Source organism: Suillus subalutaceus, assembly GCF_016647625.1.
Source record: "Suillus subalutaceus strain FC151 chromosome Unknown DFJ58scaffold_45, whole genome shotgun sequence".
Lineage (NCBI taxonomy): Eukaryota > Fungi > Basidiomycota > Agaricomycetes > Boletales > Suillaceae > Suillus > Suillus subalutaceus.
The window spans coordinates 100,399-114,390 of NW_024540294.1; the positions used below are offsets into that span (position 1 = coordinate 100,399).

Sequence of the window (13,992 nt, forward strand, 5' to 3'; positions counted from 1 at the left end):
AGTTCCACGCGCTCTAGGTCCAATAGCGTTCTGATCGATGAAATAGTTTAGCAGGTGTGCATCGAGCCACCTGAACGGGTCGCGTACCTCACAAAATAACAACGAGGGACCGCCGATGGGCCGAGCGCGTTGACCCAGAACGGTAAGATTATTACAATGAGAGTAGGGACATCTAGTACTACTACAGGCCGTGACACAGGCACGAAAAAATACCGATGAGAATATTAGTACCTTTGAAGTTTATCTATGGACATTTACGCAGTTGGGCGCGAGGTAAGAAACGCAACAACCCGTACAGCAGTAGTATAATCAGTCTTCAACAGTCAGTTGGATCCAGAAAATGGCACTGTCCCCTGAGAAGATTCAATCTATATACCTGCGTTTGATCTGCACACGCGATGATTGAGTCGATGATCAGTAGGCTTTAGTTCAAAATTAGTGCAGTCAAAAATACTTGATTGAAAGTTTGAAAATAATCATGTGAACTGTCGAGTGCCACACCCGGGCCGCACCTCGCGCGGCGGTTCATTGGGCGCTATTAGGGTCAGCATGATGCCAGTAAACTACGGCGAGTTGACGGCGAGGTACTATCATTGGCACCACGATGAAGGGTTTACGTTCATGGCCGCCGATGTCGTTCTGGTGATCATGAGTGACTAGTAGTCGTTGTGATGGTGCCAGCACTAGTACTCCATGCCAGAGTTCACGGCTACTATTATACTTGGAGCTACGCCGCGAAGCTTCCGAAGCTCACCACAAGACACCATGGAAGTACTAGGGTCTTTCCTTGGAATCATCATAAGGCGCATGCTCGCTGTAGTATGCTTACTCTCTCTTTGGTCTCATATCGGCACTCCATTCAACTCCAAGCATAATTGTGGTCCGGGATACAAACAAAATACTCAACGATCACCAGATATTGAAATCACGTCTTCTTCCTGAACTTAGCTAGAGTGGTCTTGCAAGGTGATAGTCGGGCTTGCCATGATTTTGGTCCAATATTACAAACTAAATTTGATACAGGTAATGGATTAAGAACTACTGAAGACGACTGAATAGTTGTTGGTTCAAGTACATGGGCGGTTTGGAAGCATTGAAGGTAGCACCGCGTCAGCTATTTCGCACTACACGAAAGCAACGTAGTCGGGTAGAGTGTATTTCACACCAAGCTTATATATCAAGGCGCTCGCGGTCTCTCTTCCCCCGCCTCATAATCATATCCGACAGGTCCGAAAAACGACCCCTCAGTCTATGAAGTCTATGGTGTGACATCTTGCCATGTCTCGCAGACAGATTTTACAACTCTTCCGATGGCCTCGTTCGCAGATGGCTTAGCGGTGGAGTTGCACAGAACCCTGCACTCCGCCTGTAAGCTTTTATGCCCAGTCCATTAACATTCTTTAGACATGCCGCAACTAAGATAGTATATGTTGCGATGAAGTTCCTTTCCATCAACTCGCACTGCCGTTCTCCCTGGTGGGGGTGCCGGTTACGAGCCTGCGCATGCTGGTTACACATGCAGCAGAATGTTAACATCCTCCCTTTCTGGTGCAAGTCCTAGTGCAAAACGAATTTTGGCCGCCACTGAGATTGCTGCACAAACAGCCCCACCCATCGAGATGTGGTGGTCATCGTCAACAATTATACTGGTGATCGTTTGAACTTTGGTCTACATCAGGAAATCACGAGTTCACTTTTCTAGCTTTTTCGGCACTTAATTAAGAGACAAATTGCTCATGGTCACTTTTTCACGCTTATTTTTCGGATGCGAGAACTTCATGAAATTGAATGATAACATAAGTGAAAAAGTTAGAAAAAAGTTATAAGTAGGAAAAAAGCAAACGACGAAGAGAAAAGTAAGAGCACTAGCAAACTATTTCAAAGGCATGGTGGTCAGCGTATCTGTTCACGTAGAAGAGGGTGAATATATCAAGGGCATGGTGGGATTTAATGGCCATGGGGAGCGGTTCAATACCATACACAGGAATAAGATGAGCAGACCAAAAAATTGACTCAACGTGAATCACTGCAAAGTGCGCGTGGCCATTGATAGAAGATGGCTCCACCATCCATAGGCCTGTCTCGTCATCTGGTGCGTTGCCGACTTGGTTGAACCACTGGACAACCGCGCATGGATAAAATCCACCTCTGAGCCGAAATGAAAAAAATGTCAGTACCCAGGCAACATCCATGCCCCGCATTCCATGAATATTTGGATCAGTAATAACAAACACGCAGTCTTTGCGTGTGTGCCCGTTTCTCCAATTGGGAGACACACGAATGTGCTCGCGTTTCATCCCACCAATGCCACTCAAGTTGCTTGGTGCGAAGAACATTGACACTGCGGAATTGAACACTCGAATCCTTCCTTCGTAACGAGGGCAGTCCATAATGCTTTCGGGAATCTCTGCGGCGCGCATTTCCGGATACAGTTGTTCGACGAGGAAGTCTCGAACAAGATCAGCTAAGTGAGGGATAGCGAGCTCATTGGCCAATGCAGGAATGGTCTGGGCACGCTTTTTCCCTTCTGTTTGTACCAATAGCACTTAGTATATTGAGACGCAAATGAAAAAAATGACTTACGAGATGTTCGGGCCAGTTGAACGTGCGCAAGGACTGACATTGGTGCATCGATATCCTCAGGAATCGGCAATAACGTCGATGTCAGGTATGCTGGCACTTTCGCGCACAATAGGTGGCTCCTGTTGGTTTGAATCGTGCTCTTCTGCACTGGTGGGCACAGGTTGCTCGGCCTGCGCAGGTACATCTGCTGATGGTTCTAGCAACAAAGATAGTGATTAGATGGTAGTAAAAAAGACAGAAATAACACGTACCAAGTGCTGCAAGAACAGATGATAAGCAGGTACCTGCAAGCATCCCACGAGTGCGGAAATCCACACGCGATGCTGTCAATTTGTCTAGACGCTGATTGGTCAGGAGCATCTGACCGAGTGCGTTATATCGGCTGGACTGCCTCCAAGGTTCCTTGACGGCTTTAATATGCTTCGACTCCATGATTGAAGAGCATAGGCCGTTTGGCGCACCGAAGAGCCGAATACAATGGACGTAGTGTACCATTGAGTGTTGTCGTGGAAGCGAAAATGTCATCACTGTTCCGGTGGTCTTGAAAATTTCACGGTACTGGTGAAAACGAGTGAGTGCATCTTGAATCTCCTTGAGGGACTTCTCCGTGAGTACGTTGCGTCAGACAAGGTAACAGAACTTGAGAAAGGCGCTGAATGCGCGCACGACATCTTCAGGGACATGACCCTCAATTGCGGGCAAGTATACCTTCATAAGGGCTTTTGAGTCGTCACCGGTCCATTGTTTAAAGTGACGTCCTTGTGGAAATTGGCGCAGGCCAGGGAAAGGAGGAACTGCTGCAATTCTATGAAACATTAAGAAAAAATCAAAATTAAGATTGACGAAACGTACCGTCGGTCGATATCATCGAGGATGATGTTAGCCCGTGTCTTTCCGTGCTCTTGCAAGAGGTATCTCTCAACCCATTCAACTAAATGATCCTTGAATGACCCCTTGATGATTTGATGGAGAAGGTCGGGTGCGAGTAACTTGTGGATGTCAGCGTGAGGGAAATCGTTCGTAAACAGCTGCAAACGAGTCAGTACTAAGCATTATTGAAGGTGAACAATTGACATACCACGAGGACGGCAATTACACCATACTCCGCCCACAGAGTATCGAAATCGCACTCCTCAATGAGTGCATCTACATGACGTCTTGAGCGAAAGATATTGATCTCGTCAAGGGCCTTGGAATGTGAAAGACATCTATTTCAGTATCAGAACAAATACAATAGATCATCGGAAAATTTACTTACTTAGCGCACCACTTTCGAACTATGCATGCAAGTAGTACTTGCTCTTCATAGTCTGCGATATAAGGCCCAAGTCCATAGATGACACAGCGATAGTGCCCGTCCCCAAAATGTGCGACCTCAGGCGTTGTCATGCCGGGCTTCAGGCTCTTGAGAATATATGAGAGTGAGGAGTGAAACAACTGCCGGTGAAACCTTTGGAATTCTTTTGTCTCGGCATGCTGTTTGGTAGCTGTGCGAGACGTAAGGACAATAGAATAAAGAATCAACGAGCACTTACTTTTCGGCATTGCAAAAAACCCTACAACAGCGACAGCATTGCGATGCGCACGGCGCACGTTGTTCTGGACGTTTCCAATAGATGCATAGAGAGGATAATAGTCATTTTGTCCTGTTGCGACCGAAACCGTTGTTTTGTCGCTCCCGAGAATCACAGGCACAAATGTAGAGCCATGAGTATCAGTATCTTCAGAGATAATGTCCTGTAGATGCACGTCAAACCTAAAAACAATAAAGAAAACAATACACGTACCGCTTGTTTGTAAGCCCAATCTCCAGACATAAAGTCTTTCCACTGGTGCTCATCATTCTCGGTTGCAAACTCGCAATAAGGTCTAAGGTCCATCTCCGCAGCAAAATCAGGGTTAGCGAGCATATTGCGAATGACTTCGCGGGGGTCACGGAACCACACTTCGTGGCTATCTGCCATCCATGGTGCTGCGCCTTCCTCTGGAATATCACCAGTATATTTGACAGTAAACGATTCCCATTTTACATCGCCGAGAGGAGTGTTATCGATTGCCTTATAGACGCTGCGGTGATCTGAGAATATAGTTGATTTGCTACCGGCGTGTATAAGCGAAGCTGCCCAGATATTGAGTATATGGTCAATAGAATGTGCGGGGGTCTGATTCTTCGTGAACAGATAATCGGCAAGCTCGAACTCTACCCAGCTTCTGTAGGGTGTCCAGTCATCTGGTGCCTTGTCAGTGAGTGGCGGAGGTGAGGTTCCTGGTGGAAGGAAGTTGCCTTCCAGATCACAAGGTTGAGCTTTGTAGATTACGAATAAGATAACATTCGAGAGAAATTGAATGAGGAAACACATACCGGACAAAAATGGGTGATAGTTTCTGTACAGCCAGCCGCCAGGGCCAAAAAATTCAGCCGTTTGTTGCGCAGGATCGTTGTTGTCCATGATTCCATCATCTCCAAAGTCCATAGCGCCAGCATCACCCAAATCCATGGTGTCAGGCAGCCCAGGACTTGGCGAAAAAGGCCTGGATGGCTGACTCGATGTAGGAAACACGGGGTGCTTAGCGTTTGTGTGCTGTGTGTACCCTGACCGATTCTTAAACCAGCGGTTGCACCCTTGTTTTGTGCAAGGGATACAAAGACCGATTGGCTTGCGGCGCGGGTGACTTGCATCTGAGTCAGTCTGGGACATGAGTTGTTGGTATTTGGAGGGGAGGAGGGTGCTTGTTGGTAGGAGGGCAGAAGCAGGAAGAACGGCGGGTGCTGACTTTGGTACTCGAGTTAATGGTATTTGGAGTCGGGGATGAATTTGGGGAGAGCTCATCGGTAGGATGGCCAGTACCGTACCGGCACTTGAGTTAATGGTATTTGGAGTCGGGGATGAAGTTGGGGAGAGCTCGTCAGTTAGAATGGCCAGTACCGGCACTTGAGTTAATGGTATTTGGAGTCGGGGATGAATTTGGGGAGAGCTCATCAGTAGGATGGCCAGTACCGTACCGGCACTGGAGTTAATCGTATCTGGAGTCGGGGATAAAGTTGGGGAGAGCTCGTCAGTAGGATCACTACCAGCACTTGAGTTAATGGTATTTGGAGTCGGGGATGAAGTTGGGGAGAGCTCGTCAGTAGAATGGCCAGTGCTGGCACTTGAGTTAATGGTATTTGGAGTCGGGGATGAAGTTGGGGAGAGCTTGTTGGTAGGATGGCCAGTACCGTACTGGCACTTGAGTTAATGGTATTTGGAGTCAGGGATAAAGTTGGGGAGAGCTCGTCAGTAGGATGGCCAGTACCGGCACTTGAGTTAATGGTATTTGGAGTCGGGGATGAAGTTGGGGAGAGCTCGTCAGTAGGATGGCCAGTACCATACTGGCACTTGAGTTAATGGTATTTGGAGTCGGGGATAAAGTTGGGGAGAGCTCGTCAGTAGGATGGCCAGTACCGGCACTTGAGTTAATGGTATTTGGAATCAGGGATAAAGTTTGCTGGTAGGCTAGCCAGTACCTGCTCTGGTGCAGCAGCCACACCCTGTTGTCGTTGTGCTGAAGTATAGGCGGACTTAGAAAATGGCGTGAGGTATTGAGTAGTACTACATTTTGGAGAGTTGTTTGTTTGGGTTTAACACTTAGAAAATTGCAGTTTGCGACTCTTACCTTTTAGTATCGAGGTCCACGCTCTCTTCTGCTATTTCCTACCCCCCATAACCACTATGGCACCCCCCGTTTCCCCTCGCCGTACACGCCCTGCAAATGCGACTCGACACCCTGGACTTGTGCTTCTCGAAGGTCAAAAGAAGCGATGTACCAAAGCCCAGGTTGCAGAAGACAAAGGCCGTGCTCTCGAAGCCCAGGCCGCTAAGGAAGCTGCCCTGCAGCGTGGAGTTGATCGAATTGCAGGCATTGAGGCTGCCATGCAGGTGGAGCAGGTGGCTGAAGCGACCAGCAGGGCAAAACCGGTAAAACCCCGCACTAGACCAGTGAAGAAGAAGGAAAAGCAGCAAGATGAAACTAATGAGCTTGCCTTAGAGCACCCCTCCATTCCCCCAGCACAAGCCAAAGTTCAAGGCGCAGGCAGTCAGCACCCAGTTGATAGTGTGGGTGGAGGCAATGGCAAGGTGGTTGAAAATGAGGCGGCTGGGAATGAGGAAGTCAAGATGAAGAAGAAGAAGAAGGTCAACCCTACAGTATCGCGAGAAGCCATAAGTGCGGCTACAAGGCAGATCATTGATGGCGATCTGGTTCAAGGGAAAGCTGATAGCGACAAGAAAGGAAATCTTAACCCGTCAGTAATCTTCTCACCACCATGCTATTGATGCTTACAGAGTCTACGCTTCGCTTTATGACCCTTACTTGGGGGCTCAGAAGTAAGAAATACAGTCTGACGGGCAAGGTTAATAATTGGTGCACTCACCTTGAACCTGAGCCAAAGGCTGCTGCAAAACCTTTTCCTGTTCACAGCATTCACACTGAAACTGTTTCTGTTGACTCTCTGGGTATCTCGTTAGCAAAATCAAGCCAAACTGTTGCAACCACAGTCTCACTCGCGAAGGATCCGCCTCTTTCTTTGACAGACTCATCCGAGACTTCACATGCTCCCGCATTGGATGAAGATGGAGACGACGACACCGACATCGACACCGATGACGAAGAAGACAACAACAACAAATTCAAAGAGCATTTTGTGGCCAACACAAAAGGAAAGGCCCGGGAGCAGATGCAGGTAAGCATTCGACAACATCGATTTTGACATGATTCAATGCGCATTGACAATTTTAGAGTGTCGTGGCGATCTCTGGTGAGATCGCTGAACATTCAGATGACAACAGTTCCGAGATACTGCCGGTGTCGACGCCATTCAATCTATTGCCCTTCACTCAGCAAGCTGAAATAGTGCAATTTGCTCTAGAACAGGCCCAGTCAACTCGCACTGGTAGTTCCTCAAAGCAGCCAATCGAGGCAGTCGACTTAATTACCTCGTCTGAAGAGGACTCAAACGTGGCTGACGAGGATAATGCAGATGCATCTTTTGATGCAATGGTACTCAATGCCACTCACTTCATGTCTCCTGAGGTTGAGCCAGCATGGGTCACTTCAAAGGTAGGTTTTTTTTTCAAGTTCAATATCTAATTCTATCGATACTGAGGTTCTCGATAGACTAGTGTAACGGTCTGCAAGAACGCGAACCCGCCCAAGAAAATCAAGTTGGAACCAGCTACCAAGAAGATGGATGCTCCGGTATCACCTGAGCCCAGTGTGATGTCCGCTGACATGATGACGAAGCCGAAAAGCGGAAACCAGTGGCGAAACACTGATCTTCCCCCACTTATGCTGGAGGATGGTATGTGGCGAAGGTCTTTTATCCCCACCGTCTTTCTGTGGGCAGGCGCTCAGCCTAATTTCTGGTCCATTGAGACCGAGAAACTCCTCCCAGCGCTCCAGGCTATCTTCAATGTTGCTTATCCAGGAATGAATCATAAGGTTCAACCGCGCGGCCCTATCATTGGTCTGGTAAGTCTTCTATTTCTTACCTTCAGACTAATATTTTTAACTATGACTCATCTCTGATTAAAGGTGAATCAGCGCATTTGCTCCTGGCGCAGTAATTTTGGATCCACGGCCATTGCCCTTGTTGCAAATTTTCTCGCTACCTCAAAAGATAACGAGGACGAGGACGAAGACGAGGACGAAGACGCTAACTTCGAACAAACACTGGCAGCTGAACTTCTTCAGGAGTGGGCCTTCCTCTACGAGGATCCAGAGGTTCGCGATCCAGGTCAGATTTACCGGTCTGAATTTATGTTGGAAATGATTGAGGCCACTCATCTCACATCAGTAAACCCCAATTTTCTCCACAGACATAACATTTCCGACAGTTTCCCACAGTAACCCACAGCGCCCCACAGCGGCACAGAGCTCACAGTAGATTTCTCCCAGCATCGACATTTTCTGATACTAGTTCCTCACAGCAACCCACAGAGGGACAGAGCTCACAGGGTGTACAGCTGCTTACAGTGTTTGTCAGTAAAATACTAGTACTAGTCACCATTTCCATTTCTCAAGCGCTACTACTAGTATGTAGTTTGAGCTAGAGCTATACTTAGAAAATTAAAACAATTTGAAGCACATCCGCCAAGGTCAAGACATAAACAAAATTTCATGGCCGAATCATATTTAGTGAGAGTACTACTGCCAAATACAATGTTTCTATTTGATACAAATCAAAAGAAGGTACTTGTCATCAGTCCAACTGGATGGCGACCTGACGGCAGGATGCGAATGAGTCTATGATACGAAGGTGTTAGTTGGTAGTACTATGTAAATGATAGGCGTACTTACCGTGAAAATTGTGTGGCGCTGGGTGGTGAGAAAGACCATGTTTCCTGAATGTGATGTGCATATGACCCAATCCTACATCTGCCTTGTCGAGCTTGCGCTTAGAGATGGCGGACTTGTGTTTTGAAAGAGACGTCATGACTTCATGTTCTCGGACGATGCAATCAGCAAGTGTTTTCTCTGCATCGAATACATCACGTCGGGCCCTTGCAAGGTCCATGATGAGGTTGGCTTCAAGATCATCAACATCATTGATGGTCTGTGGGCATGTGAACGAGCATTGCCTAGTAAGATATCACAGTCACTTACCATTGAGCCAATAGCGTCGACCACATCGTACAAATCTGCAATACCACTGCCAGAGTCACCCAGGACATAGTTGGCTTGCCACTTATTGCATCGCGGGCGCATACGTGACGCCGATGATACGTCACTATCACTAGAGACATTCAGATTGAGATGTATTGGTGTGTGGCTTGACTCGGACATGAGGGACTGAAAAACTAATATGTTCGGATTCCGGAATCAATACCTTTACAGTTGAACGTCTCAGAATTCTCACGTGCACGCTATGTCGTCATTCCAGTGTCCTTCATGCGGCAAAGGCGGTTTCAAGAATGACGTCGCTGTTGCTCGTCACATGAGCCAACCTCGTTCTGGGTGCAGTACGTGGCTGCAGGATTTGGCATGCTTTCGCCCCAAGTCTGATGACTCTTGTATGGACTCGGATGATGAACCAAATATTTCCATGGATATGGACGATGGACCGAATATACCCGACATCAAGTCTGGTGGTTTTGGGGATTGGGATGAGATGTCTCGAGGGAGTACTGGTGGTAGTGAGAGCCAGGGAATGCCAACTCACAACTCGGAAGTTATCGACTCATATCCTGACTGCGCTCAAACATACGGCAAGGGCTACACATTCCTCGATCTATTCAATTCCGACAATAACAGCAAACACCGTGCAATGAATCCGTATTACCCATTCAGCAGCCGGAAAGACTGGGAAGTTGGGTTGTGGCTCCTTCGCTCAGGATTGAGCATGGGGAAGATAGACAGTTTTCTTTCACTCGAGATGGTGAGTAACAAATTCGTCGATAATATTTACAATTTTTCTAAGTGATTCAGATAAAGACCCTTCCGTTGTCATTCCTTTCGGCCAAGGAACTTCGCAGTAGAGCGGAAATGTTGCCCAGCGGTCCGCGCTGGATGTCTCAAATCATACCTACAAAATTTCCTACAAAATTGCCCGTTGTGTTGTATTGGCACGATCCCCTGGATTGTATTTCAAGCCTTCTCAACCATCCTGCCTTTCATGATCAGCTGGACTTTACGCCTCGCAGGGTGTATACCACTGCACAGAGGTTGTGTCGCGTGTTCTCGGAATGGGCGACAGGTGATGACGCGTGGAATATGCAGGTACGCATAGTATCATTTGTGCGAGTTGTCATACTTATCAGTTTTCGGACAGTCAGCCCTACCAAAAGGTGCAACACTCCTTGGGACCATCTTATCATCTGACAAGACGAATGTATCGACCATGACGGGCGACAGAGTTGCACATCCCCTTCTCGTTAGCCTTGCTAACATACGCATGTCTACCCGACTCAAATCGTCTTCGAATGCCTTTGTCCTTACTGCTCTACTCCCCATCCCAAAATTCATCTACAAGAAGAAATGCATGCGAGGTGTACTTGAGGATCGCCTCATTCACGAATGCTTGGATATAGTTCTACGTCCACTCAAGGTAGCTGCCCGCGAAGGGGTCATGCTGTCAGATCCTATCGGACACAGTCGCTACTGTTTCACACCGCTCGCAAGCTATATTGTCGACACCCCGGAGGCCATGATGCTGGCTGCCGTTGGCGGGAAAACCTCTCCGGTTACTATGGCCATGTATAAACAGTTTGGAGATTCTTTCTGTCACGAACCTCGCACACGAGCAACTACACTCTCCCAGCTGGCTACTGCACGGAGTAAAGTTGATCCCGATGACATCGAGGCTTTTTCCGTGAGGCCCAGAAGTTTCGTCTGAATGGCGTCAACACACCATTCTGGCTAGATTGGCCCCTCAGTGATCCATCACACTTTCTTACTCCTGAGTTTCTTCACCTCATCCATCGCGAGTTCTACGACCACGATGTAAAGTGGCTCATTTGCGCAGTCGGTGACACAGAGATCGATTTTCGGTTCTCTGTGTTGCAGGTCATCACTGGGTTCCGTCATTTTCATGGCGGGATTTCAAAACTTAAACAGGTTACAGGACGCGCTCAACGCGACATCCAGCGCTCAATTGTCGCGGTCAGCGCGGACGCAGTACCTAGCACCGTGATGGCTGCCGTACGAGCTCTCATGGACTTTCGGTACCTCGTACAGTCACCCGTAATCGATGACATCCAACTCACCCGTATTTCCACGGCCCTTGAAGAATTTCACGCCAACAAAGATGCAATTATAGATGGCGGATTTCGTCGTGGTCAGCGTGGTGGAGTCATTGAGAACTGGTACATACCAAAGCTGGAGCTCATGCAGTCCATAGTTCCGAGCATAAGGAACACTGGAGTTTCTCTGCAATGGACCGCCGACACCACCGAACATGCGCACATAACGGAAATCAAGGATCCTGCTTGCTCCAGCAACAACAACAACTACGATCCCCAGATATGTCGCCATCTTGACCGTACCGATAAGTGCCGCCGCTTTGACCTCGCTATGAGTCTGCTTAACAATATGGCAGACTCGAAGCGGCAGGGTTCAGATGACGTTGGCGATGTCAATGACAACGTTGATCTCGATGCAGACGACAATCACGACGATGGTGATGTTGATTTCGACGCAGATGTCGATCATGATATCCCACACCTTCTAGCGATGAACAAATACCCTGGGCATTCACGTCCGACCACTAATTACTTCGAAATTGCCAAGGTCCTTCAGCACAGGGAAGCGGGAACAGTCCCTGTGCCATTGCGCTCGTTCGTTATTGAACGCACAGCGTTCCACCTCGCCTACGACCCATCCATCAGAAATATATCTGTTGACGATGCTGCCATTAAGTTTGGCCTTCCCGACTTACAACCAGCCATTGCCGACTTTCTTCGTCGTGAGGATACTCATGGGAGGGATCACATCCATACTATTGGGGGGGCTAGAAGAGCTGGACCCACTACTCCACTTCCCTTCGACAAACTACAAGTCTGGTTTAAGCTTCGGCTCCAGGACACCGATTTTCATGATATCAGCATCATACGGCCTGCACAGACCCTCAACTGCGCACCCCCTTCTGATCCCTGGACCTCTGGCCAGTATGACACAGCCATCATCAATAACGAGGCGAGATGTGTATGGCCCACAGATGGTCTTCACGGTATGTTATTCTTACATTGTACTGAATATTTACTTATTGTCAAGTCGTAGGTCATACTATTGGTCAGATCAGGCTTCTCATGCGTCCTGTTGGAAAGAGTGGCACAAATTGGTCATGGAAGGACCACTTTCTGGTATATGTACATCGCTTTGACATTGTTCCCCAAAGCTCCGGTACCAATGATCGTGAGCCAAGTACGCAGCTCCACTTGCTCAAACGAGCGAAGCATTCAAATGGTACTCGGGTGGGTGACATCGTGCCTGTGACACAGCTCAGAGCACTTGTCAACCTCGTCCCTCGCTTCGGTGCAAGTGCGGACAACCGCCTCACCCCATATAATAGCATGGAACATGCTTCGCAGTTTTGGCTCAACAAGTATTGGGACAAGAACTCATATTTTCCTCTTTCCATGTAACTTTGACGTAGTCACCCTTTTTTATGCAATGCTCGCGTCAGTTGTGTATCTAGCCAATGGTTATTCTAGTCTATCTTATTCTTAGATCATTGGTCCAATCTTTGATGGCGCTGTGAGGCGCTATGTGGCGTGATAAGCTAGCGTTTGTCTCACTATTGTCACATACAAAATGGCTTGTTTTTTCAGGACTGTTGACAACGGAATCAAATTGTCATCACTTGTGCCTATCCCCGATGTCACTGACGTCCCTGCTATGAACAAGATCATGTCCAACGAGCTTAATCAGGCTGGTCACTCACGAGGATACACCAAAGGCCTCACAACCGATACTAGGACACTTACTCACCCAAATCTTCCAGTCTTTCACAATTCCTCTTCCCGATGTGTCCAACCTTAAAATACCTTTTGGAAAAATCCTTCATCACAACCAGCGCATCAACGAAAAGTTTAGCAGTACATCACCAGATACCCTAGTGCCGCTGTATGACACTGAAGCGAAGACTTGGAACTGGGCTCTTCCAGTTGACCCCCCAGAAAATGGTAGTACTCCAGCTGGGGTTGACTCGGGGTCAGACTCGGAGGACAACGCCACACAGGAAACAACTCATGAAGAAAATTTTGCAGCGTTTCTCAATGCTTTTGCTAGTTGCTTGTCACGGTCGCGGTCCGAACTTGTAGCAATGCGCTTTGCAACCGGCACATGGAGTGCGGCCAATGCACAGAAGGCATTGCCTGGCAGCGCCATCAAGCGCAAGCCAGATATTGTCCTATCTGACGATATATCTGCCAAGTGGGGAAACATCAGGGTATCAGCAGAACTCACGCACAGTCGATACCAGCCTGCGATGCGACTCGGGAAGGCCGCGGATACCCATGCCTATATTATGATGAGTGAACAGCCCTGGAGGCGCTTCGCTCTCATATTATCATTCACAAATAAATATCGCCACCTTAGGGTCTTGATGTATGACCACTCAGGTGGTGCTGTATCCCCTCGCTTCGATATTTACACGCAACCCAACGCATTTCTACACATCATCGCTGCTATCATGTTTGGGAGTTTAGAGTGCATCGGTTATGACACAACAGTTTCCTTCTCGAGGATTGTTTCACCACCCCGATCCAAAGATATCCACGGCTATCGTCCCATCAGAAATACTCCTGCCCGACGGAGTAGTACGACAGACCATGCTGTTACCACATCGAGCTCTGATTCTCTTCCAAATCCTGATGTATCATCCGGCGAAGCTCTTGAATCGGTCGTCTCCGATGATTCTGATGACTCTGATGA

General features: G+C 48.0%; 4 protein-coding genes across 4 annotated transcripts; 2 read left to right on the forward strand and 2 right to left on the reverse strand.

The window, feature by feature from the left end:
- Positions 1-1,865: 1,865 nt before the first annotated feature.
- DFJ58DRAFT_716121 (uncharacterized protein) lies at positions 1,866-5,282 on the reverse strand (the record flags this gene model as incomplete). Its single annotated transcript, XM_041384186.1, has 9 exons — positions 1,866-2,545; positions 2,820-3,186; positions 3,211-3,388; positions 3,436-3,611; positions 3,662-3,791; positions 3,842-4,070; positions 4,119-4,320; positions 4,371-4,888; positions 4,946-5,282. The coding sequence occupies 9 exons, from the start codon at positions 5,280-5,282 to the stop codon at positions 1,866-1,868; spliced, it is 2,817 nt and encodes a 938-aa protein (XP_041244475.1).
- A 1,011-nt stretch (positions 5,283-6,293) lies between these two features.
- Positions 6,294-8,444, forward strand: DFJ58DRAFT_727275 (uncharacterized protein; the record flags this gene model as incomplete). The annotated part of the gene is made up of 6 exons (XM_041385453.1): positions 6,294-6,869; positions 6,908-7,303; positions 7,360-7,680; positions 7,738-8,091; positions 8,155-8,369; positions 8,417-8,444. 6 exons carry the CDS (start codon positions 6,294-6,296, stop codon positions 8,442-8,444), a joined length of 1,890 nt encoding a protein of 629 aa, XP_041244476.1.
- Positions 8,445-8,821: 377 nt separating this feature from the next.
- Positions 8,822-9,405, reverse strand: DFJ58DRAFT_840941 (uncharacterized protein; the record flags this gene model as incomplete). Its single annotated transcript, XM_041392659.1, has 3 exons — positions 8,822-8,865; positions 8,920-9,175; positions 9,226-9,405. 3 exons carry the CDS (start codon positions 9,403-9,405, stop codon positions 8,822-8,824), a joined length of 480 nt encoding a protein of 159 aa, XP_041244477.1.
- A 364-nt stretch (positions 9,406-9,769) lies between these two features.
- Positions 9,770-12,701, forward strand: DFJ58DRAFT_716123 (uncharacterized protein; the record flags this gene model as incomplete). The annotated part of the gene is made up of 6 exons (XM_041384187.1): positions 9,770-9,997; positions 10,048-10,338; positions 10,391-10,712; positions 10,863-10,895; positions 10,922-12,324; positions 12,408-12,701. The coding sequence occupies 6 exons, from the start codon at positions 9,770-9,772 to the stop codon at positions 12,699-12,701; spliced, it is 2,571 nt and encodes an 856-aa protein (XP_041244478.1).
- Positions 12,702-13,992: the final 1,291 nt, after the last annotated feature.